This window comes from Cavia porcellus, unplaced genomic scaffold (assembly GCF_034190915.1).
Source record: "Cavia porcellus strain 051 isolate PalLab524CR breed Dunkin Hartley unplaced genomic scaffold, mCavPor4.1 scaffold_1, whole genome shotgun sequence".
Lineage (NCBI taxonomy): Eukaryota > Metazoa > Chordata > Mammalia > Rodentia > Caviidae > Cavia > Cavia porcellus.
This window is the reverse complement of record NW_026947484.1, coordinates 233,535,099-233,551,328: the sequence shown is the minus strand read 5'-3', so window position 1 is coordinate 233,551,328 and position 16,230 is coordinate 233,535,099. Positions and strand designations below refer to the sequence as shown.

Below are 16,230 nucleotides of genomic sequence, written 5' to 3'. Positions count from 1 at the left end.
GGGTGGATGAAGGGAGGAACGCACGAGGTTGTGCGAGGGGACGGAGCACCCCCGAGAGAGCGGGGTGGCCTGGCTGGGACCCCACACTCGGCCCCTCCGCCCGCCCCTCCCCCCGGTCTCCCGGGTCCTGCGCCGCAATAGGGGGCGGGGTCTCCGTGGGCCCAGGGAGCCGTCACGTGACCGCTTCCCGCCGCAGCCCCCTTGGAAGCTGCTAGGCGGAAGCAGACGTTCAGACCCGGGCTGGGCGGCACTGAGTCCACATCCGGGAGAGGCGAGGCGAGCGGAAGTGGCGTTGGTCTGGACGGAGCCCTTGGGTGAAACTGTTAGGCGTGGAGAGGGAGTGATGTCTTCCACACTCGGTGCAGTCCCCGCCGTGAGTTTCTTGGCGTGACCGTTGTGCTTTAGAGGTAGCGCTGTCGAGCCGGGGACATTCAGCTCCTCGCTTTTGTCCCATGCTCAAAGAGTTGGTTTTATCAGACCCCATCATAGGCCCCACCCTTTCAAATCAGATCCACCTGCCCCCCTTTTCCCACTTTTTTTTTCCCGTTCCCCATCTTCTTGTACGCACTCCTCGCCAGATTGCCAAGAGTTTCGGTTCCTTTTACATCCTCAGATCCCTCCCAGATCCGTTGTTTTCTTTTTTCTCTTTTGTAGAGCCTCTCGGGGGCAGGGCTTTGAGGATGGGGGAAGATGAAGGTTCTGGCATTGTCTTTACATTTTAGGAAAGTAGGACGACATACTTTTGCTAAAAAGGCTTTTCGTCTTCGGTTTGAGAGGGTCGCCCCGGGAGAGCTTCGTTTCTTCTCGGCACAAGGGGGATTCATCTCTTTGTGGTCGAGGTTCAGATATGCTAGCACTCACTTGTATGCTTGTGATTTGCTAGACTCCGGGACCCACGTCCTTTAAGCAGCAGAGGAGCGCCAGAATCGTGGGAGCAAAGAAGTAAGTGAGGTTTTTGAGGTCTTTTTATGATTGTGTCTCCAGCTCTGTCCGTAGAACTGATGAAAATGCTGCATCCGCACTGTCCAGTGTCTTAGCCACCAATTACCTTTGGCTTTTGGGCTTTAAACTCTTTTTTTTTTTTTTTTTTTTTTTTGTCTTTTTCGTTTTTATCGGTACCAGGGATCGAACTCACGACTGCCTGCTTGCAAGGCAGGAGCTTATGCCGCTGAGCTAAATCCCCAGCCCCTGGGCTTTAAACTCTTGAAGTGTGGCCAGTGCAACTGAGGAATTTGAAATTCTATTTAATTTCAATTAATTTCAATTGAAGTAATCACCTGTAGCTAATGGCTACTGGATTGGACCATGCCAGTCTAAACACCGTGTTGGAGAGGAATACCTGGCTGGCAACAACGTTTGACTCAGTGGTACTCCTGGATTTCTCCACACATAAAATTATGTTCATAAATTGATGAGCTTTGAAAGGAAGGTGAAAATGGCTGTAAGAAATCCTTTTATTTTCAAAGTATTTGGCCACAAGACTGGTTTATTTTGTATACTGAATGTGCTGTATTTTTCCACGGTTAAAACAAAAGAAAATAGTCTCATGGACTAGAAACTCATCAGATGATTCTTTCATTCAGATAACATTTACTAAATGTCTGCTTTGCACCCACTGCATAGGTTAGCTATACGGGTATGAAAAATAGAAGTAGCAATCCAGAGCACAACACAGTATAAATCCTAAATATTTTAAAATGGAAATTTAATACGACTTTCGGGAGAACAAGTAATGGCATCGCAGGAATGGGTTATCTGAGTATGTCATTCCTAAGCAGAGCTGGAATGTTGAGGAATAATACAGTTAGCCGGGAGAATGGGTTTTCTACAAGAGAGTACAACATTTGAACAGCTGAAAGACGTGAACTGATAGCCAGTAGTTCTGTATGGCTGGCATGAGGAAGGGACGGTCAGAGGGAATGGGACCAGCTGAGCAGAGGGGTAAAAGGAAGGCCTAGAGGATGTCTGTGGCTTTCTGGCTGTGGCAAACATGTTGGAGCCAATTCACTGAACCCGGAATTTCTGAATGAGGAGCAACATTTGGAACAAACATAAATGGATGAAGAGCGGTTCTGAAATTTAGACTCATCAGGTCTAAAAATTACTGGACACATACTTTACTTCACAAGATGAGTGTTCAATTGAGCTTTCATGGAAAGTGGCTCAAGCAGTGTTTCTCAATGTGTACCTTTGTTCACCTAAGAATAATTGTTAAAAGATACAGAGCTGACACTAATGTTTAAAAGGATTTTTAAAAAAAGATTGCCATTCATAATAAGAATTGGGATCATTAGGTCGGGGCATGGGAATCCTTATTTGTAACCGGCTTCCTGGGAGATTATGAAGTTCAAGACCAGTGATGAACAGGGAGACCAGAAGAATAGAGGAAGAAATCATGGAGAAACTAGATTTTAAAGGCAAAGAGATGGAAATGTACTAAGGATACTGATATAATCTAAAATACTTTACTAATGAAACCATAGAAAAATGAACTATAAGGTCTTAAAAATTTGTTCTAATCAGAAAAGTTAAATAGGTTAAATTTTCTTCTGGTCAGAAGCAAAAAGTTGCCACATGGGTGGCAGCAAATTATGAAGTCATGATTTTTTGTTTCGTTTTGGTTTTTGAGATAGGGTTTTGCTGTGTAGTTCAGGCTGGCCTTGAACTCATTATGTAGCCCTGGCTGGCTGTGGGCTGATCCTCCTACCTCAGTCTCCTGAGTGCTAGGATGATAGCTATGCTGTGCCCTGTAAAGTCACTCATGAAGTCATTATTTCATAAGAAAACTTTTCAAGCAAACTTGAAATTAATTTGATTTTTTACAAATAATCAAATACCACAATTTGATGTATAGTAGCGTAAAATGCGTGAGAATTGTTTTTGTTTAGTTTTTTAAAAACAAAAGGCAGAGCCTGGAGGGAGGGATTCTAAGTATCTTGACTTATTCTCCATTTTATTAATCATGCTGATCATAGTTACTATGGATGTTTTTCCTAAGGAATTTTCATGCTTATTCATGAGATATAGGTATTTTAAATTTTCTATTGATAGTAAAGAAATTCCTCTATACAGAGAACTCCCTAAGATTAATTACTTGGCTGTTAATGACTTGTTGGTATTATTAAGCCTTTATTGAATAGAGCTTGTCACTGTTGTTTGGGATAGTGGATTTTGATCCTACAAAGCTGCTGATTGCCATTAAACAATTTTTTGTTGTTTATTGTATGTTTGTAGAACTAGAGAGTAAGGTACATGCATATAACACATTTTGAGCTAAGGATAGTGGCATGTGCCTGTAATTGCAGCACTTGGGAAACTGAGGCAGGAGGATACCACAAGATTGAGGCCAGCCTGAGCTCTACAGCGTGAATTTGAGGCCAATGTGGTCTCCATAAGACCCTGTTTCAAAAAACCAAACCAAAGTACCTTGATCATTTCTGTTCTTTACCCTTCTCTACCTCTCTCCTCACCCTAATCCTCTTTCTTGTTTCCAAAAAGTCTGCCTTCTTGCCTGCCATTCCTTATTTTATTCATTTATTTATTTGTATTTTAGGTTTCTCATATAAGAGAAAGCATGTGACATGTCACTTTTTGTGTTTGACTTATTTGCTTAGTATTACAGGCCTAACATGATGGCCTTCAGCTCCATCCATTTTCAGGCAAATAACGTGATTTCATTCTTCTTTATGACTAGGTAGCATTCCATTCTCTATATTTTCTTTATCCATTCATCTGTTGATGGGCATCTCGGCTCTTTCCACAGTGTAGCTGTTATGAAGTACATTGCTGTGAATGTGGATATGTTTTCCTATCATACGTCTTCCATTAAACTTTTTATATCTTTATTAATGTGATTACGGACTGTCCTTATTTAAAGTGTACATTGTGAGCAGCCATGATACATGTATGCATCTCTGAATCATCACATTTTAGATAACAAATTTTTTCTCTCTTTTTTTGGCAGGATCTTGTGTAGTTCAGCCTAGCCTTGAGCTCATTATGTAGCCCCAGATTTGCTTCAAACTCTTAGTGATCCTCCTGCCTCAGCCTTCCAAGTGCTGGGAATTACAGGCAGATGCTACCATATCCAGCTTCACATTTTTACTTTGGTTATACAGATCAATGGGTTTCATTTTGGCAGATTTTTGTTTTAATTTTGTAAGCTACAACCAAATTTTTAAAAATGGGCCAGGAATTTAGCTCAGCGGCGTAAGTGCATGCCTTGCAAGCATGTGGTCATGAGTTTGATCCCGGGTACCAAAAATAAAAAATATATTCATTTTCAGACAGGTTTTTCCTGTGTAGTTCAGGCTGGCCTTGAGCTTACTATGTAATCCAGGTTCAATTCCTTGAACTCATGACTATTTTCCTATCTCTGCTTTCTGAGTGCCGGGATTATAAGCATGCACCACCACCCCCCTTTTTCTGGCAGATTTGTATGTGGACATAACAGACTTCAATCATTTCTCCCCATCACCTCCCTGTCCCCACCCTCAACCCTAGTTTGACATTTTTGTGGGGGAGGGTTTCAATATGTGTAACATATTTTGATCATATTCCTGTCCCCTGTTACCCACACTTACACCCCCTCTCCCTTCTTCCTTTCCTCTAGTCTAATAGAAGTCTCCTTTCTTGTTTTATTTTGGTACCAGGAATTGAACTCATGACCTCGAGCGTGCCAGGCAGGTGCTTATGCCGCTGAACTAAATCCTCTTGCCTTCTTTTTCACACTCTGCTGTATTAGGGAGAACACAGTCTGTCATAGTTTATTCAACATGATAATCTCCTGATCCCTCCAGTTTTTTTTTTCACTCCATTTTTTTACAAATGATAAAATTTCATTCTTTTTTTATGGCCAGTAATACTCTATTTTATACGTGCACCATGTTTTCTTTATCCACTTATTAATGGGAATCTAGGCTGGTTCTGTGTCTTGCCTGTTGTATCACAATAAACATGGGTGGGCTGATATCCTATGATATGCTAATTTTATTTCCTTTGGGTGTATTCCATGAATGGATGTAGTTGGATCAAATGATAATTGTATTTTTAGTTTTTGGAGGAACATATTGTTTTCTTTTCTTTTTTTGGTACCGGGGATCGAACTCAATCATGTGCTTGCCAGGCAGGAGCTTATGCTGCTGAGCTAAATACCCAGCCCATTCATATTGTCTGCTACAGTGGCCGTACTAGCTTACATTCCCACCTGGAGTGTCAGAGTACCCCCAGTCCTCATCGGCATTTATGTATATGTGTGTGTATGTATATGTATATATGCATGTATGCATTTATGTATTTTTGTTGATAGCTATTACCACTGAGGAAAGGTTAAATCAGTATAATTTTGATTTACATTTCCCTCATATATGATGTGTGTATGTTTATGGTACTGGAGACTGAATCTAGGACTTTCACACTGAGCTACACCCACTAGCCTTTTTTAAACATTTTTTTTTTTATTGTGACGCAGAATGTCAGTCATACAGTTTGGATTGGAAAGTGAGATTTTCCTTTCTCAGGCTTCTAGAGTGCTGGATTCCCAGGTGTGCACCTCTGTGTTCAGTCATTCATGAGTCTTGCGTGAAGAGATGTTTCCATTTCATCTCATAAATACCTGCAAAAGAATTTGCCATCCTAGGTTGGTTGGGCCACATGACAGGAGTATGGTGAACTTTTTAAGAAACTGCCTGTTTTCCAAAATAGTGTCATATCATATTCACACCAGCAATATATGGCCTAGAATATTCAGTGATCCTTCTGCCTCAGCCTCCCGAGTGCTGGGATTATAGGCGTGTACCACCATGTCCTTCTATGAGTTGTGTTTTTTTGGTCATTTTTAAAAAAAACTATTTTCTTTTTTGGTACTGGAAATCAAACTCAGGACCTCGCACTTGCCAGGCAGGCACAGTGCCATTGAGCTAAATCCCCAGCCCCATGATTGTGTTTTTTGAAAAAACATATTCTGAATACAATCCCTTTGTCTGATGTATATATTTAAATAAATATTTCTTCCCACTCTGTGGTTTCCTTTTTCTTTTTTTATGGAAAAAAGGGAAAACAAAATTTCATAACAAAATACTAGGAGAATAACAATAGTTAATACATCACATGTTATCTTTAAAGTAGTTGCTTCGAGTTCAAGATAGGGGCATAAACATTTCTCCAATATTAGCACAAACTTTCCTTTTCAATGAAGTAAAACACTAATAGTATAACTGACTTGCATTTTTTCCCTTTTTATCTGTCTTTTCACCTTTTTTCCTTTTAAACAATTTCTTCACATTGCACAATAGCTGTTGTACATTTTTAGACCTTACTCTGAGTTTCTCACACCAGTGAGATAATACAATGTCTACACATGTGAGACTAATTTATTTCCCTTATGAGGATGGTCTTAAGTTGCATCCATTTACCTATAAAAGTCTGAAGTTTATCCTTATGGCTGAGTACTAATCCACTGTATAAAATACATCTGTTTTATCTATTCCTTGGTTGATGGGTATTTGAGTTGTTTCCAAGACTTAGCTATTACAAATTCTGTTGCTATAAACTTGGTGCACATATATCACTGTGGTAAAATGTTTTTAATTTTGCAAAGATACCCAGGAGGGGAATAGTTGGGTTGAATAGACCCTCTAATCCTAGTTTTTTGAGGAATCTCCAAACTAATTTTCAAAGTGGTTGCACCAGGCTGTAGTTCTACCAATAGTAGAGGAGGGTTCCTTTTTCCCCACACACCCTCCAGCATTTTTATTGGTTGATTTCTTGATTTTTCTGGTGTGAAGTGGAATCTCAGTGTTTTAATTTGTACTTCTTGAATGATCAATGATGCTGAACATTTTTTCATATATTTATTTGTCATTTAGTGGAAAAAAATTTTAGCCAGTTATCCCTCAGACAAAGGACTTTTGTCTAAAACATATAGAGAATTGAAAAAAATCAGACTCCTCCACATTCAAAGACCCAATCCAAAAATAAACAACTGAGAAGAATATGCTACTCATTTTCCTTTTTTTTTTTTTTTTTTTGGTCTTTTTCCTTTTTATCGGTACCAGGGATCGCAAGGCAGGTGCTTATGCCGCTGACCTCAAACTCATGGTGATCCTCCTGCCTCAGCCTTCTGAGTGCTGGGTTTACAGGCATGTGCCACAACACTCAGCTTCTAATGTGTTTTCCAGAGCAAATATTTAAAACTCAGTATTAATTTTTTTCCATTTATGTTTCTTCCCTCCCCCGCCCCCATTTAAGAAGCCTTCCACTCCCTTGATTACAAAGGTTTTCTCCTTATTTTCTCGATCTATGGTAAGTCAGTAAGTTGACCAGGCAAAGCTCAAACTTTTGATCCTGTCTCAGCCTCCCAGAGTGCCAGGATTGTGGGTTTACAGGCATTCCCATGCTTGTTTGTTTTCTAGTTAATGGATTTCTCTTAGTTTTCCTTGTTTGGTTTACTTTGTTCTTTTTTAAGTATCTTAAGTGATCCTAGTACTGATTTTAGAGCTTTTCTAATACAAGTAATTAGAGTTCTAAGTTTTCTTTTAGTACTGCTTTGAAGGCATCTCCACGATTCAATTTTTTTTTTTTTTTTGTTACTCAAGAATATTTTCAGAACTGGGGGTGTAGTTTAGTGACCCAGCACCTGCCTGAAGGTAAAAGGCCCTGTGTTTGATTCCCAGTGCCAAAAAACAAATAAATAAAAAGCCAGTGCCAGAAATACTTTCAAAACTTCCTGCATGATGTCATTTTTTTTTAACCTGTGAGTTATGCAGGAAATATGTTTAATTTCAAGATACTTGGATTTTTGTGGGTTTTTAAATTTGTTTTTTGATTATTTACTGTCATTGGTTTCTAATTTCCAGTATAGACAAAAATATTGTGATCTCATACATTTAATACAAATTTAGAGATGGGGATTTAGCTTAGCAGCATAAGCACTTGCCTAGAAAGCTCGAGGTCATGAGTTCGATCCCCAGTACCAAAAAAAAAAAAAAAAACCAAGGTTTAAGGCTTATGGCCCAATATGTGCACATTGAGAAGAATGTATATCCTGTGTGTTAGATTTAAGATTTCAGGCAACCCGCTTGGGACCCCTTTTGTCTCTCTCACACAGAAGCTTTCTTTCTCTCAATATTTCTGCTCTTAAAAAAAAAGATTTAAGATTTCATAAATATTAATTACCAGAGCAAGATGGCCAGTAGAATAGTTCAGATCATCTGTGTCCTTTGTAAATTTTTATATAATAGTTGTGTTAGTTGCCGGGAATTCTCAAAGTTTCAAAGATTGAAGAATATCTGTTTTCTCTTTTATTCCATCAGTTTTTGCTTTCCGTACTTTGAGGCTCTATTTTTAAGTACATAAAATGGGTAATTATGCCTTCCTAGTAATTGGAACTATTTTCATTGTGAAGTCTGTCTTTATATCTTTGGAAGTACTCTTTGTTTTCAAGTCTGTTTATCTGAAATTAAAGTGGCCACTCCTACTGTCTTATATTTCCTGATTGCATGGTATAGTTTTTCATCCATTAATTTCCACTCTCTATGTCTTTATTTAGAGAGTGTCCTTTGTAGGTAGCGTATACAAGTGGGGAATTGGTTTTTTTTTTAAATCAACTCATTCTCTTTTAGTAGGAGTGTTTAGACCGTAAACATTTATGGTTGTATTTAGCTCTACCTTTTTTTTATTCATTCTCTGTACCTCTTTTGAATTAGTTAAATGTTGTACAGTCTACTGTGGATGTGAATTTTTGTCTGTTTTGATGCTGGAGACTGAACCCAAGGCTGTGCATGTGCTAAGCAAACACTCTACCAGTGGCAGTTCTTTGTGTTTTTATTTTATTTATTTTACTACATTTTATTTTGATTTTTGAGGCAGGATCTCACTAAATTTCCCATACTAGCCTGGGATTTATGATCATCCTGTCTCAGTCTCCCATGTAGCTGAAATTACAGGTGTGTGTCACTGCACCTGGCTCTCTTGTTTTTTAATGGTTGGTCTTGGAATTAAAATACACGTACTTGTCCTTTCGAGGTCTACTTAGGGTAACTGTTCTGCCACTGCTTAAATGTAGAAACATCATCACCATGTAAATTCCTTTAGCTTGTTCGTAGCATGTGACGTCATCCGTCTCAGCTGTTTCCTCTGTCCGCACGTCTGTCCCTTTCCTCCAGAGGAAACCATATTCATGAAGATGAGTACAGCTCTTTTATATATGTATTTCCAATTGACCAAGATGACACTGTACCTGTTAGGCTGATGTAAGACCAGAAGACCTATCGAGGCAGAAAGATTTATTAACACTGCAAGTACAGCAGCACATGGGAGGTGGGGGTACTGGTTGTTCTCTGAAGTAGAGACTTCAGCCTGCCCCCAAGAGGTTGAGCCGAAGGTGTTATGCCCGGGGTGGGGAACAGAGCTTCATCCAGAAATGGAGCGAGGAAGGCAATGAGCAAGTTAGCTGGCTTCAAACCTAAAATAGAAGTTAGGCAGTTGACAGGGTGGGGGTTAAGCTGACAGTACCGGTGATCTCGTTCTGTTTCCTTTTTCACTCAGCACTGTGCCTTTTTACTAAGTTTTTGTCTGTGTAGAATTTGTTTTTTAACAGATGACAACTACAGAGTACTCCACAGTAGGCATCTGTGGAGTTGATATTTTCCTACGGACAGTCATCAGTGTGACATTCACATCCTGCTGTCACAAACTGATGGTGTGTGCCCCTGTGGCATTCTTATTAGCTCTGCCTGTATCATATTCTCTTGAATCTCCGCCATCTGTCCTACAGAGTCTAATTTCAGGCCTAGGTCTTTTTTACTTATTTATTTTTGTCCTGGGAATTGAACTCAGGGTCTTGCACCTTCCTTCTCTTGCAGCATGCCAGCAAGCTAATTTTTCATTTTGTTGACCCTTTGTCTGTTTTCCATACAGCAGCCAGAGTGCTCTTTCTAAATCCTGTATCTAAAGCAGGCCTCATGCAGGTGTTTACCTGGAACACGCAGGTCTTTGAGGATCCGTGGGCCACACTTTGTGAGCTGCTTGTCTGCTGCATTTGAGTCACCTCAAATGCTTGAGCTTTGTAGTTTCTCAGTAATGTTTCTTCCCTCACACACTGACTCATACTGGATCAAAAAATTTGAATCCAGCTATTTACTAAGGTTCTCTGGCCAGCTCAACTCAGACGGAGTGGAGGCTGAGTGTCATGTTTCCTAAGGGAGACAGAGCTGTCCTAACCTCAGGGTTTACATAGAAGGCTCAGGAAAAGGGAGGGAGGGAGAGATCAGATCAGGGTCTAGGGCAGTGGTGGTGAACCTAGGGCAAGAGTATTACTGTGGGACTTTTTTTTCCCCTAAAATAAAAGATGTTAATACAGAGTTGTTTTTCTAAACTCAAACCTTGGTCCTTGCACTTTGTGATAAATTGTGGGAGACAACTCCAGTGACTTCCCTTGAATGCAGAACAATTGCTGCAGCTTTGATTATATGGAGACTTATTTCCTTGTACTGATATGTAGAGAGCTAGCTGTGGCATTTTCTTCTTCTCTCTTCAGTTGGCTCCAAGCATTGCAAATAAGGCTAGCTGAGGTACTAGTAGGTAACCTCTAAAGCTGACAGTCTCCTGTTTGCTCACATAGTCCTCTCTGTAAAAGATATAAACACAGCTGGATGTTAGAGCCAATAGCTCCAAAAATATCAACTGGGTATGAGCCTCAAGGTAAAGAGGCTGTGACTCCCTGGGGCAAAAAAGTTTACATATCAGAAACCAAAGCAAGAGCCTCTTAAAACAATTCATTTGCTACCTTATTGAATTATGCAAATTAATCCTTCTACATATCCTATCTCTGCATTTTTCACAGATGCTTTTCACCCTATCTGGCCAGCCAGCTCAAGTTACTCATGTAATTCCAGGCATCCCCACTGTCACTCATCCCTGAGCCACCCCACTTCTTCATAAGATAATAAATTCTGGGAGAGCCCGAGGATCAGGATCTTAGGCACACATCCTCACAGGAATTAGATTTAGGGCCCCTTGGCTGCCCTTAACTTGGAACATGTCTTGGTGTCTCTACTCGAGCTGTGGGTTGCATTGGTGGTGGTAGATTAAAATAACCTCCTGGGATTCCAATAACATCTCAGTGGGATTACAAATGTAACTTTTGGGATTGTGAGGAAAACTAGAAAAAGGATTACAATACTTGGATAACTATACTCAATACTTGGGATTACAATAATAAGTAAGTGCATTTTGGGGTGCAGTTTGAAACCCAGTCTCTAAACAGTTCACCATCACTGCTCTAGGGTCTGTCCTTTTCCTCCCTATTCTCACAGTGCCCTTGAATGAATCTATCTATATGGGACAGATAGAAAGGCTTGGTCCTCCTTGGACCCCCAGGAGGGTTTGTGAAGGGTCACAAGACACTGTGACTTTGCAGTGCCTTTCTGCTCTGCAAGATAGTCATTTATGTGGACTGCTTACTCTTTCTGACTACATTGAAGTATAATAGGAATCATTCTTGGGGGTGTTAGAAGCAACATTGTAATTCTTTGATTACAGACTACATTCTAGCCTTTTAAAATCAGTATCTTTGCTGGCATGGTGGTGCACACCTGTAATCCCAGCATTCAGGAGGCAGAGGCAGGAGGATCCCACTGAATTCGAGGCCAGCCTGGACTACATAGTGAGACCCTGTCTCACACACACAAAAAATTCAAATTAAAAAACAGTGTTTTTGTGGGATGTGGTGGCACATTCCTGTAATCCCACTACCATGGGAGGCTGAGGTAGGAGTATCACAAGTTTGAGCCTACCGTGAGCATTGGAAACTTAGCATGATGTTGCCTCAAAATAAAAAAAATTAGAAAAGGGCTAGGGATGTAGCTTAGTGCACAGGCCTTAGTTCAGTCCCAGGAGGGAAAGGGAGAATCAGGCTTCTTAATTCTTTTGCATAAGTAACTGGTAAAAGCATTAGTAGGAATTTTGCACCAAACCCTTCTCTGTGGTGTGTATCTTTGTGTTGTGTTAGTAGCAGGACCCAGTGCTCCCCCATAAAGGATAACAGTTTCCAGTACACCATCCCTCATGATGACTCCTTAAGTGGTTCATCTGCCTCTTCGTGTGAACAAGTGAATGATTTTCCAGCATCCTTCCGAAAATCTTCATACTGGAGGAAGATGAGGCGGATCAAGCAAGCCGCTTCTCCACCCATTGAAGGTACAAATATCAGCGTCCTGTTCCCAAGACAGGGTACTCTGAAGTTACATTTGGTACTTGCTGTAAGTGACTCTAAATGTATTAAAGCCGTTCTGCTGATTCTGCTCCTCTAGGACGGACTTAGAATAAGCCTTCTCCTTTGAGGAATTTGAGTCTCCTCCCCATATACTTCTATCTTGCTCCTTTTTTGAGGACATAATAGCTAGGGAAAGAGTGATAATAGGATCTTATATTCTAGAGGGTCACAGTTTATAAAGAATCTCGGGAGCCCTGTATCTTGAGCAGTTCTCCAGTGGCAGCCTCAGTTAAGGTCACACAAATCATATTTCCTGGAGGCCCCTGTGGGTGATTCCTGGAAGAACAATTTAAAGGGAAGAGGAGAGATTTGGCTAGTTAATGAGAAGCTACAAAACTTCTGTGAGCCTGCAGTGGGGGTATCTTTCCTCTCGAGGTCCTGTGGGTGATGTTCTGGAGGCAGGACAAGACATTCTTGCACACACTTTCCTGAGCCTGTGCATTTGTGTTTCCGTTGTCTGCCAGAGTCAGGTGGAGTGCTGGCCAAAGGGAAGAGGAAACTCAAGCAGGAAGACGACGAAGACTATGGGGAATTTCCACAGAAGAAGCATAAACTTTATGGTAAGAGAGGAACTTGGTCATTTTTGTTTCCTCAGGAGACTGGAGGCTTTATTCTTTTTTTTTTTTTTTCTTTTGTCTTTTTGAGACAGGTCTCGCGCTATGCATTTCAGACTGGCCTTGTGCTCACTTTGTAGCCCAGGCTGGTCTCAAGCTCACAACAATCCTCCTGCCTCAGCCTCCCAAATGCTGGGATTACGGGCGTGCACCACCATGCCCGGCTTATTCTTTGTGGACTAAAGGAACAGAAATGTTGATTTTGGCTCTTGGTTTTTGAGCTCTTTGAACTTGGAGGGAGGGAGCAGCCTCTATCCTCCTTTGACTGAACCCTTTCATTCAGTCATAAGTTAAGGAGTCATTAGCTGAGAGAGTGGGGCCCAGGGTGTCTTAGGAGAGAGGAAGGAAGGGATGTCAGTGCTGGAGGGGGTTGCTCAAGGGGACGTATCAGGCTGCAAGCTTCTGTCTTGTCAGGGAGGAAGCAACGGCCTAAGACTCAGCCTGCTCCGAAACCCCAGGCACGGCGTATACCGAAGGAGCCGCCAGTTTATGCAGCAGGTAGGCTTTGTGTGGAAGGCTTCCTGGGGTGTCTCTGCTTTGTTGGGGTCTTCTGTGAGGAGGGACACACTGAAGCATTTCTTTACAGAGACAGATCTTAGGGACCTGGCTTTGGAGGTCACGTGGCTCTCCTGACTTCCTGAACTGCCTTTGTTTCAGTTGTGTGAGCCCAAGTTTTCCTGTCTCTAAGTGGTAATGATAAAGAGCATTGTTGACAGTATGAAAGGACTTAAAAACATTTAGCATGGACTTTGGGGCAGAGGAAGCACTCAGCAAAGTGGCAACTGCCTCTCTCTGTGCCCCACTGTTCTGTCCTGGCTTGAGCAATGTTGCTAAGTATTGTAGTCAGGGGCTGCAAGGAGAACAATTACATAGAGGACACAGATTTTATAATACTATTTTACGATGGTCATCCAGAGTTAAATACAAGAGAGTGCAGGAAACGTGCCCACAAAACACTGAAGACCTAGAAAACCTGCCAAGGTCCTGGATTGCACAGCGGTGTCCTGCATGAGTGCAGCTGAAGACCCTCAGCCCATGACAGTGACTCATGCAAGTCTTCATGGATCTGTCCTGGAAGGCCCAAAAATCAGCTAAAAAGTCTCTGCCGGTGGTATGAAGGATCTGTGCTAGTAGATTGAGAATTCTACCTTGGAGCCAAGAAGCAGTGCTCAAAAGGAGGACCAGAGCCTCCCCGAATAGTATCAGCCATCCTCAGTGACAGTGAGGTCCCAAGCTCCTCTGACAGTGAGAATAGGCGAGTACATGACAGACTTCTGGATACTGAGCAGCTCCGGAGCCAGGAATTGATGCTCAAAATAAGGACCAGAGCGCCCCCAAAGTGAACCACAAGCTATTCTGAGCAGCAAGGTCCCAAGCTCCCCTGACGATGACAGCTGCATTCGTATCAGGGGAGCCAGCATGACAGGCTCCTCCAGGAGAGCCAACATCTGCAAACCACAGAACACCTAGGAGAACCCACAGTGCTACTCTTCCTCTCTACATCTCTTTTTATGCTAGCAGCAGTCCTCAAGTGGGCCATCTACACTCAGCACCATGCTGATTCAGTTCAGCTGGTGTTAAGCTGACCACCCGTCTTAACCCACGACACTCAGGCTATAAGCCAGGGGCGTTGGAGTGGTTCAAATGGTTCTGAACATGTGGAAGTGTGCCGCAGTTTTGAAAATTTGACGTTTTACTAAAAAAAAAAAAAATCTAGAAGCTACATCCTGTCTAGTAGGAAAGAGAAGACCCCCCGTTACACTTTTGCAAAATGGTAGTAGTGTGCTTTTTGTTTCTGGATAATACTGCAGATCACAGAGTATCCCTTTCTCTCCTTTTAGGCAGTTTGGAGGAACAGTGGTACTTAGAAATTGTGGAGAAAGGCAGTGTTTCCTGTCCTACCTGCCAGGCAGTGGGGAGGAAGACCATAGAGGGTTTGAAGAAACACATGGAAAACTGCAAACAGGTTACTTGTTTGTTATTTTTTGACTGTTAGGATTCTTTTATCTGAACTTTAGACCTCCGCTTTATGTTCATTATGCTAGTAAGAGCTGATCGGTGGCAGTGTTGTGTGGTAGAGCAAGCATAGGCTTTGTGTGACATTTTTATTTGAATCCTCAGCCTGCTGCATACTAGTCATGGCACTTATTTTTCACTTGTGGACTTTGGTTTCCTTATCGGTAGAACAGAGAAAAAAGAACAGATACCTCGTTCAGTCAGTGAGAGGATAAAAAAAGAAGTAACACCTGTTCGGTCCCTAGCCCCATTAAGTGCAGTTGGTAGCATTCTGCTTCTCTGTTGAATGGCCTGCCACTGAGTACCAATTTTTTTCTTCTAGGAAAAGTTTACGTGTCATCACTGTGGGAAACAGCTTCGTTCCTTGGCAGGGATGAAGTATCATGTCATGGCGAATCATAATTTGGTAATCTATCCTTGTCTTCTATCCTGTGTGTATCTTTTCCTAAGGTGTGTGAAGCTATGTTAATGCCGATGGCTGAGGCACTGGGACCTTGTAGTGTTGTGAGTAGCAAGACTCTTTCATGCAAGAGCTAGGCGCCTTTGTGTGGACCATAATATTGGTGTTAGTATTGTGCTATTGTTGGAGGCAGAGGGTCGGAACTGTTAGTTCCATTCTTCTCACCTTATCCAGAAGGTGGAGAGAGCCAAAATTTGGACTTCATGGCACAGCTTAGCTACCAGTCCAGTTCTTGAGTCTGTATGATTTTTCTTTTTCTGTGTGTGTCTTTTCCATTAATCATCCAGTCATGTGCTTCTCTTGATTTTTAGCCCATTTTGAAAGCTGGAGATGAAATTGATGAGCCGAGGGAGAGGGAACGGCTCCGGAAAGTTCTGAAGAGACTGGGAAAGCTCAGGTGCTCGCGAGAGGTAAGCGTCTAGGGACAACAGCTCCTCCTCCCGGAACTCGGGACGGTGTCTTCCCATGTCCTTCTCCAGTTGCTGTTCCTTGGGGACTCCCTGGCTCTGTGCTACCTTAAGACAGAGGCATGACCCCTATTGTTCCGGTGTCTCGAATTTGTTGATGGTTCCTTCTTTTCTTTCCCATTTTCAGTCATTTATCTCCCCTCATTCCTCTGTCTTCTGAGCATTTCGTTCCCGTCCCCTCTGTAAATGTGGTGAATTGGATCCCTGTCACTGTGATGGGCTTTGATGTTACCAGCTATTTGATTTTGGAGTGGGGTTGGGGGTGGAGGAAGCTCGGACACAGAGTTCATGCCTGGGTGCTGCTCAGCGAGCACTTGCCACGCCAGCCTCATCTGATGGCGCCTAGACAGCCAGCCAGGCAGAAGGGGAGGTGCCGGGGAGGCCTCTTGTCTGATCCCA

The 16,230-nt window shown here is 42.1% G+C and overlaps 1 protein-coding gene and 1 long non-coding RNA gene across 4 annotated transcripts in view; one reads left to right on the top strand and one right to left on the bottom strand.

Moving 5' to 3' along the window:
* Positions 1-11: 11 nt before the first annotated feature.
* Positions 12-16,230, top strand: part of Znf512 (zinc finger protein 512) — a 28,425-nt gene continuing 12,206 nt past the window's right edge. Inside the window, exons 1-8 of one of the 3 annotated variants that reach the window (XM_003472876.5) lie at positions 12-373; positions 884-942; positions 12,011-12,198; positions 12,739-12,834; positions 13,303-13,386; positions 14,730-14,854; positions 15,227-15,310; positions 15,676-15,774. In XM_003472876.5, coding sequence (XP_003472924.2) covers positions 344-373; positions 884-942; positions 12,011-12,198; positions 12,739-12,834; positions 13,303-13,386; positions 14,730-14,854; positions 15,227-15,310; positions 15,676-15,774 — 765 coding nt within the window. In that variant the 5' untranslated portion in view covers positions 12-343. The remainder of the gene's footprint in view (positions 374-883; positions 943-12,010; positions 12,199-12,738; positions 12,835-13,302; positions 13,387-14,729; positions 14,855-15,226; positions 15,311-15,675; positions 15,775-16,230) is intronic. The other 2 variants (XM_005005038.4, XM_063230619.1) reach the window with 2 other exon arrangements.
* LOC134471585 (uncharacterized) lies at positions 9,270-10,246 on the bottom strand. The gene is made up of 2 exons (XR_010041047.1): positions 9,977-10,246; positions 9,270-9,463 (listed from the first exon to the last, which is right to left on the bottom strand). It is a non-coding gene; the product is annotated as an uncharacterized LOC134471585 (long non-coding RNA).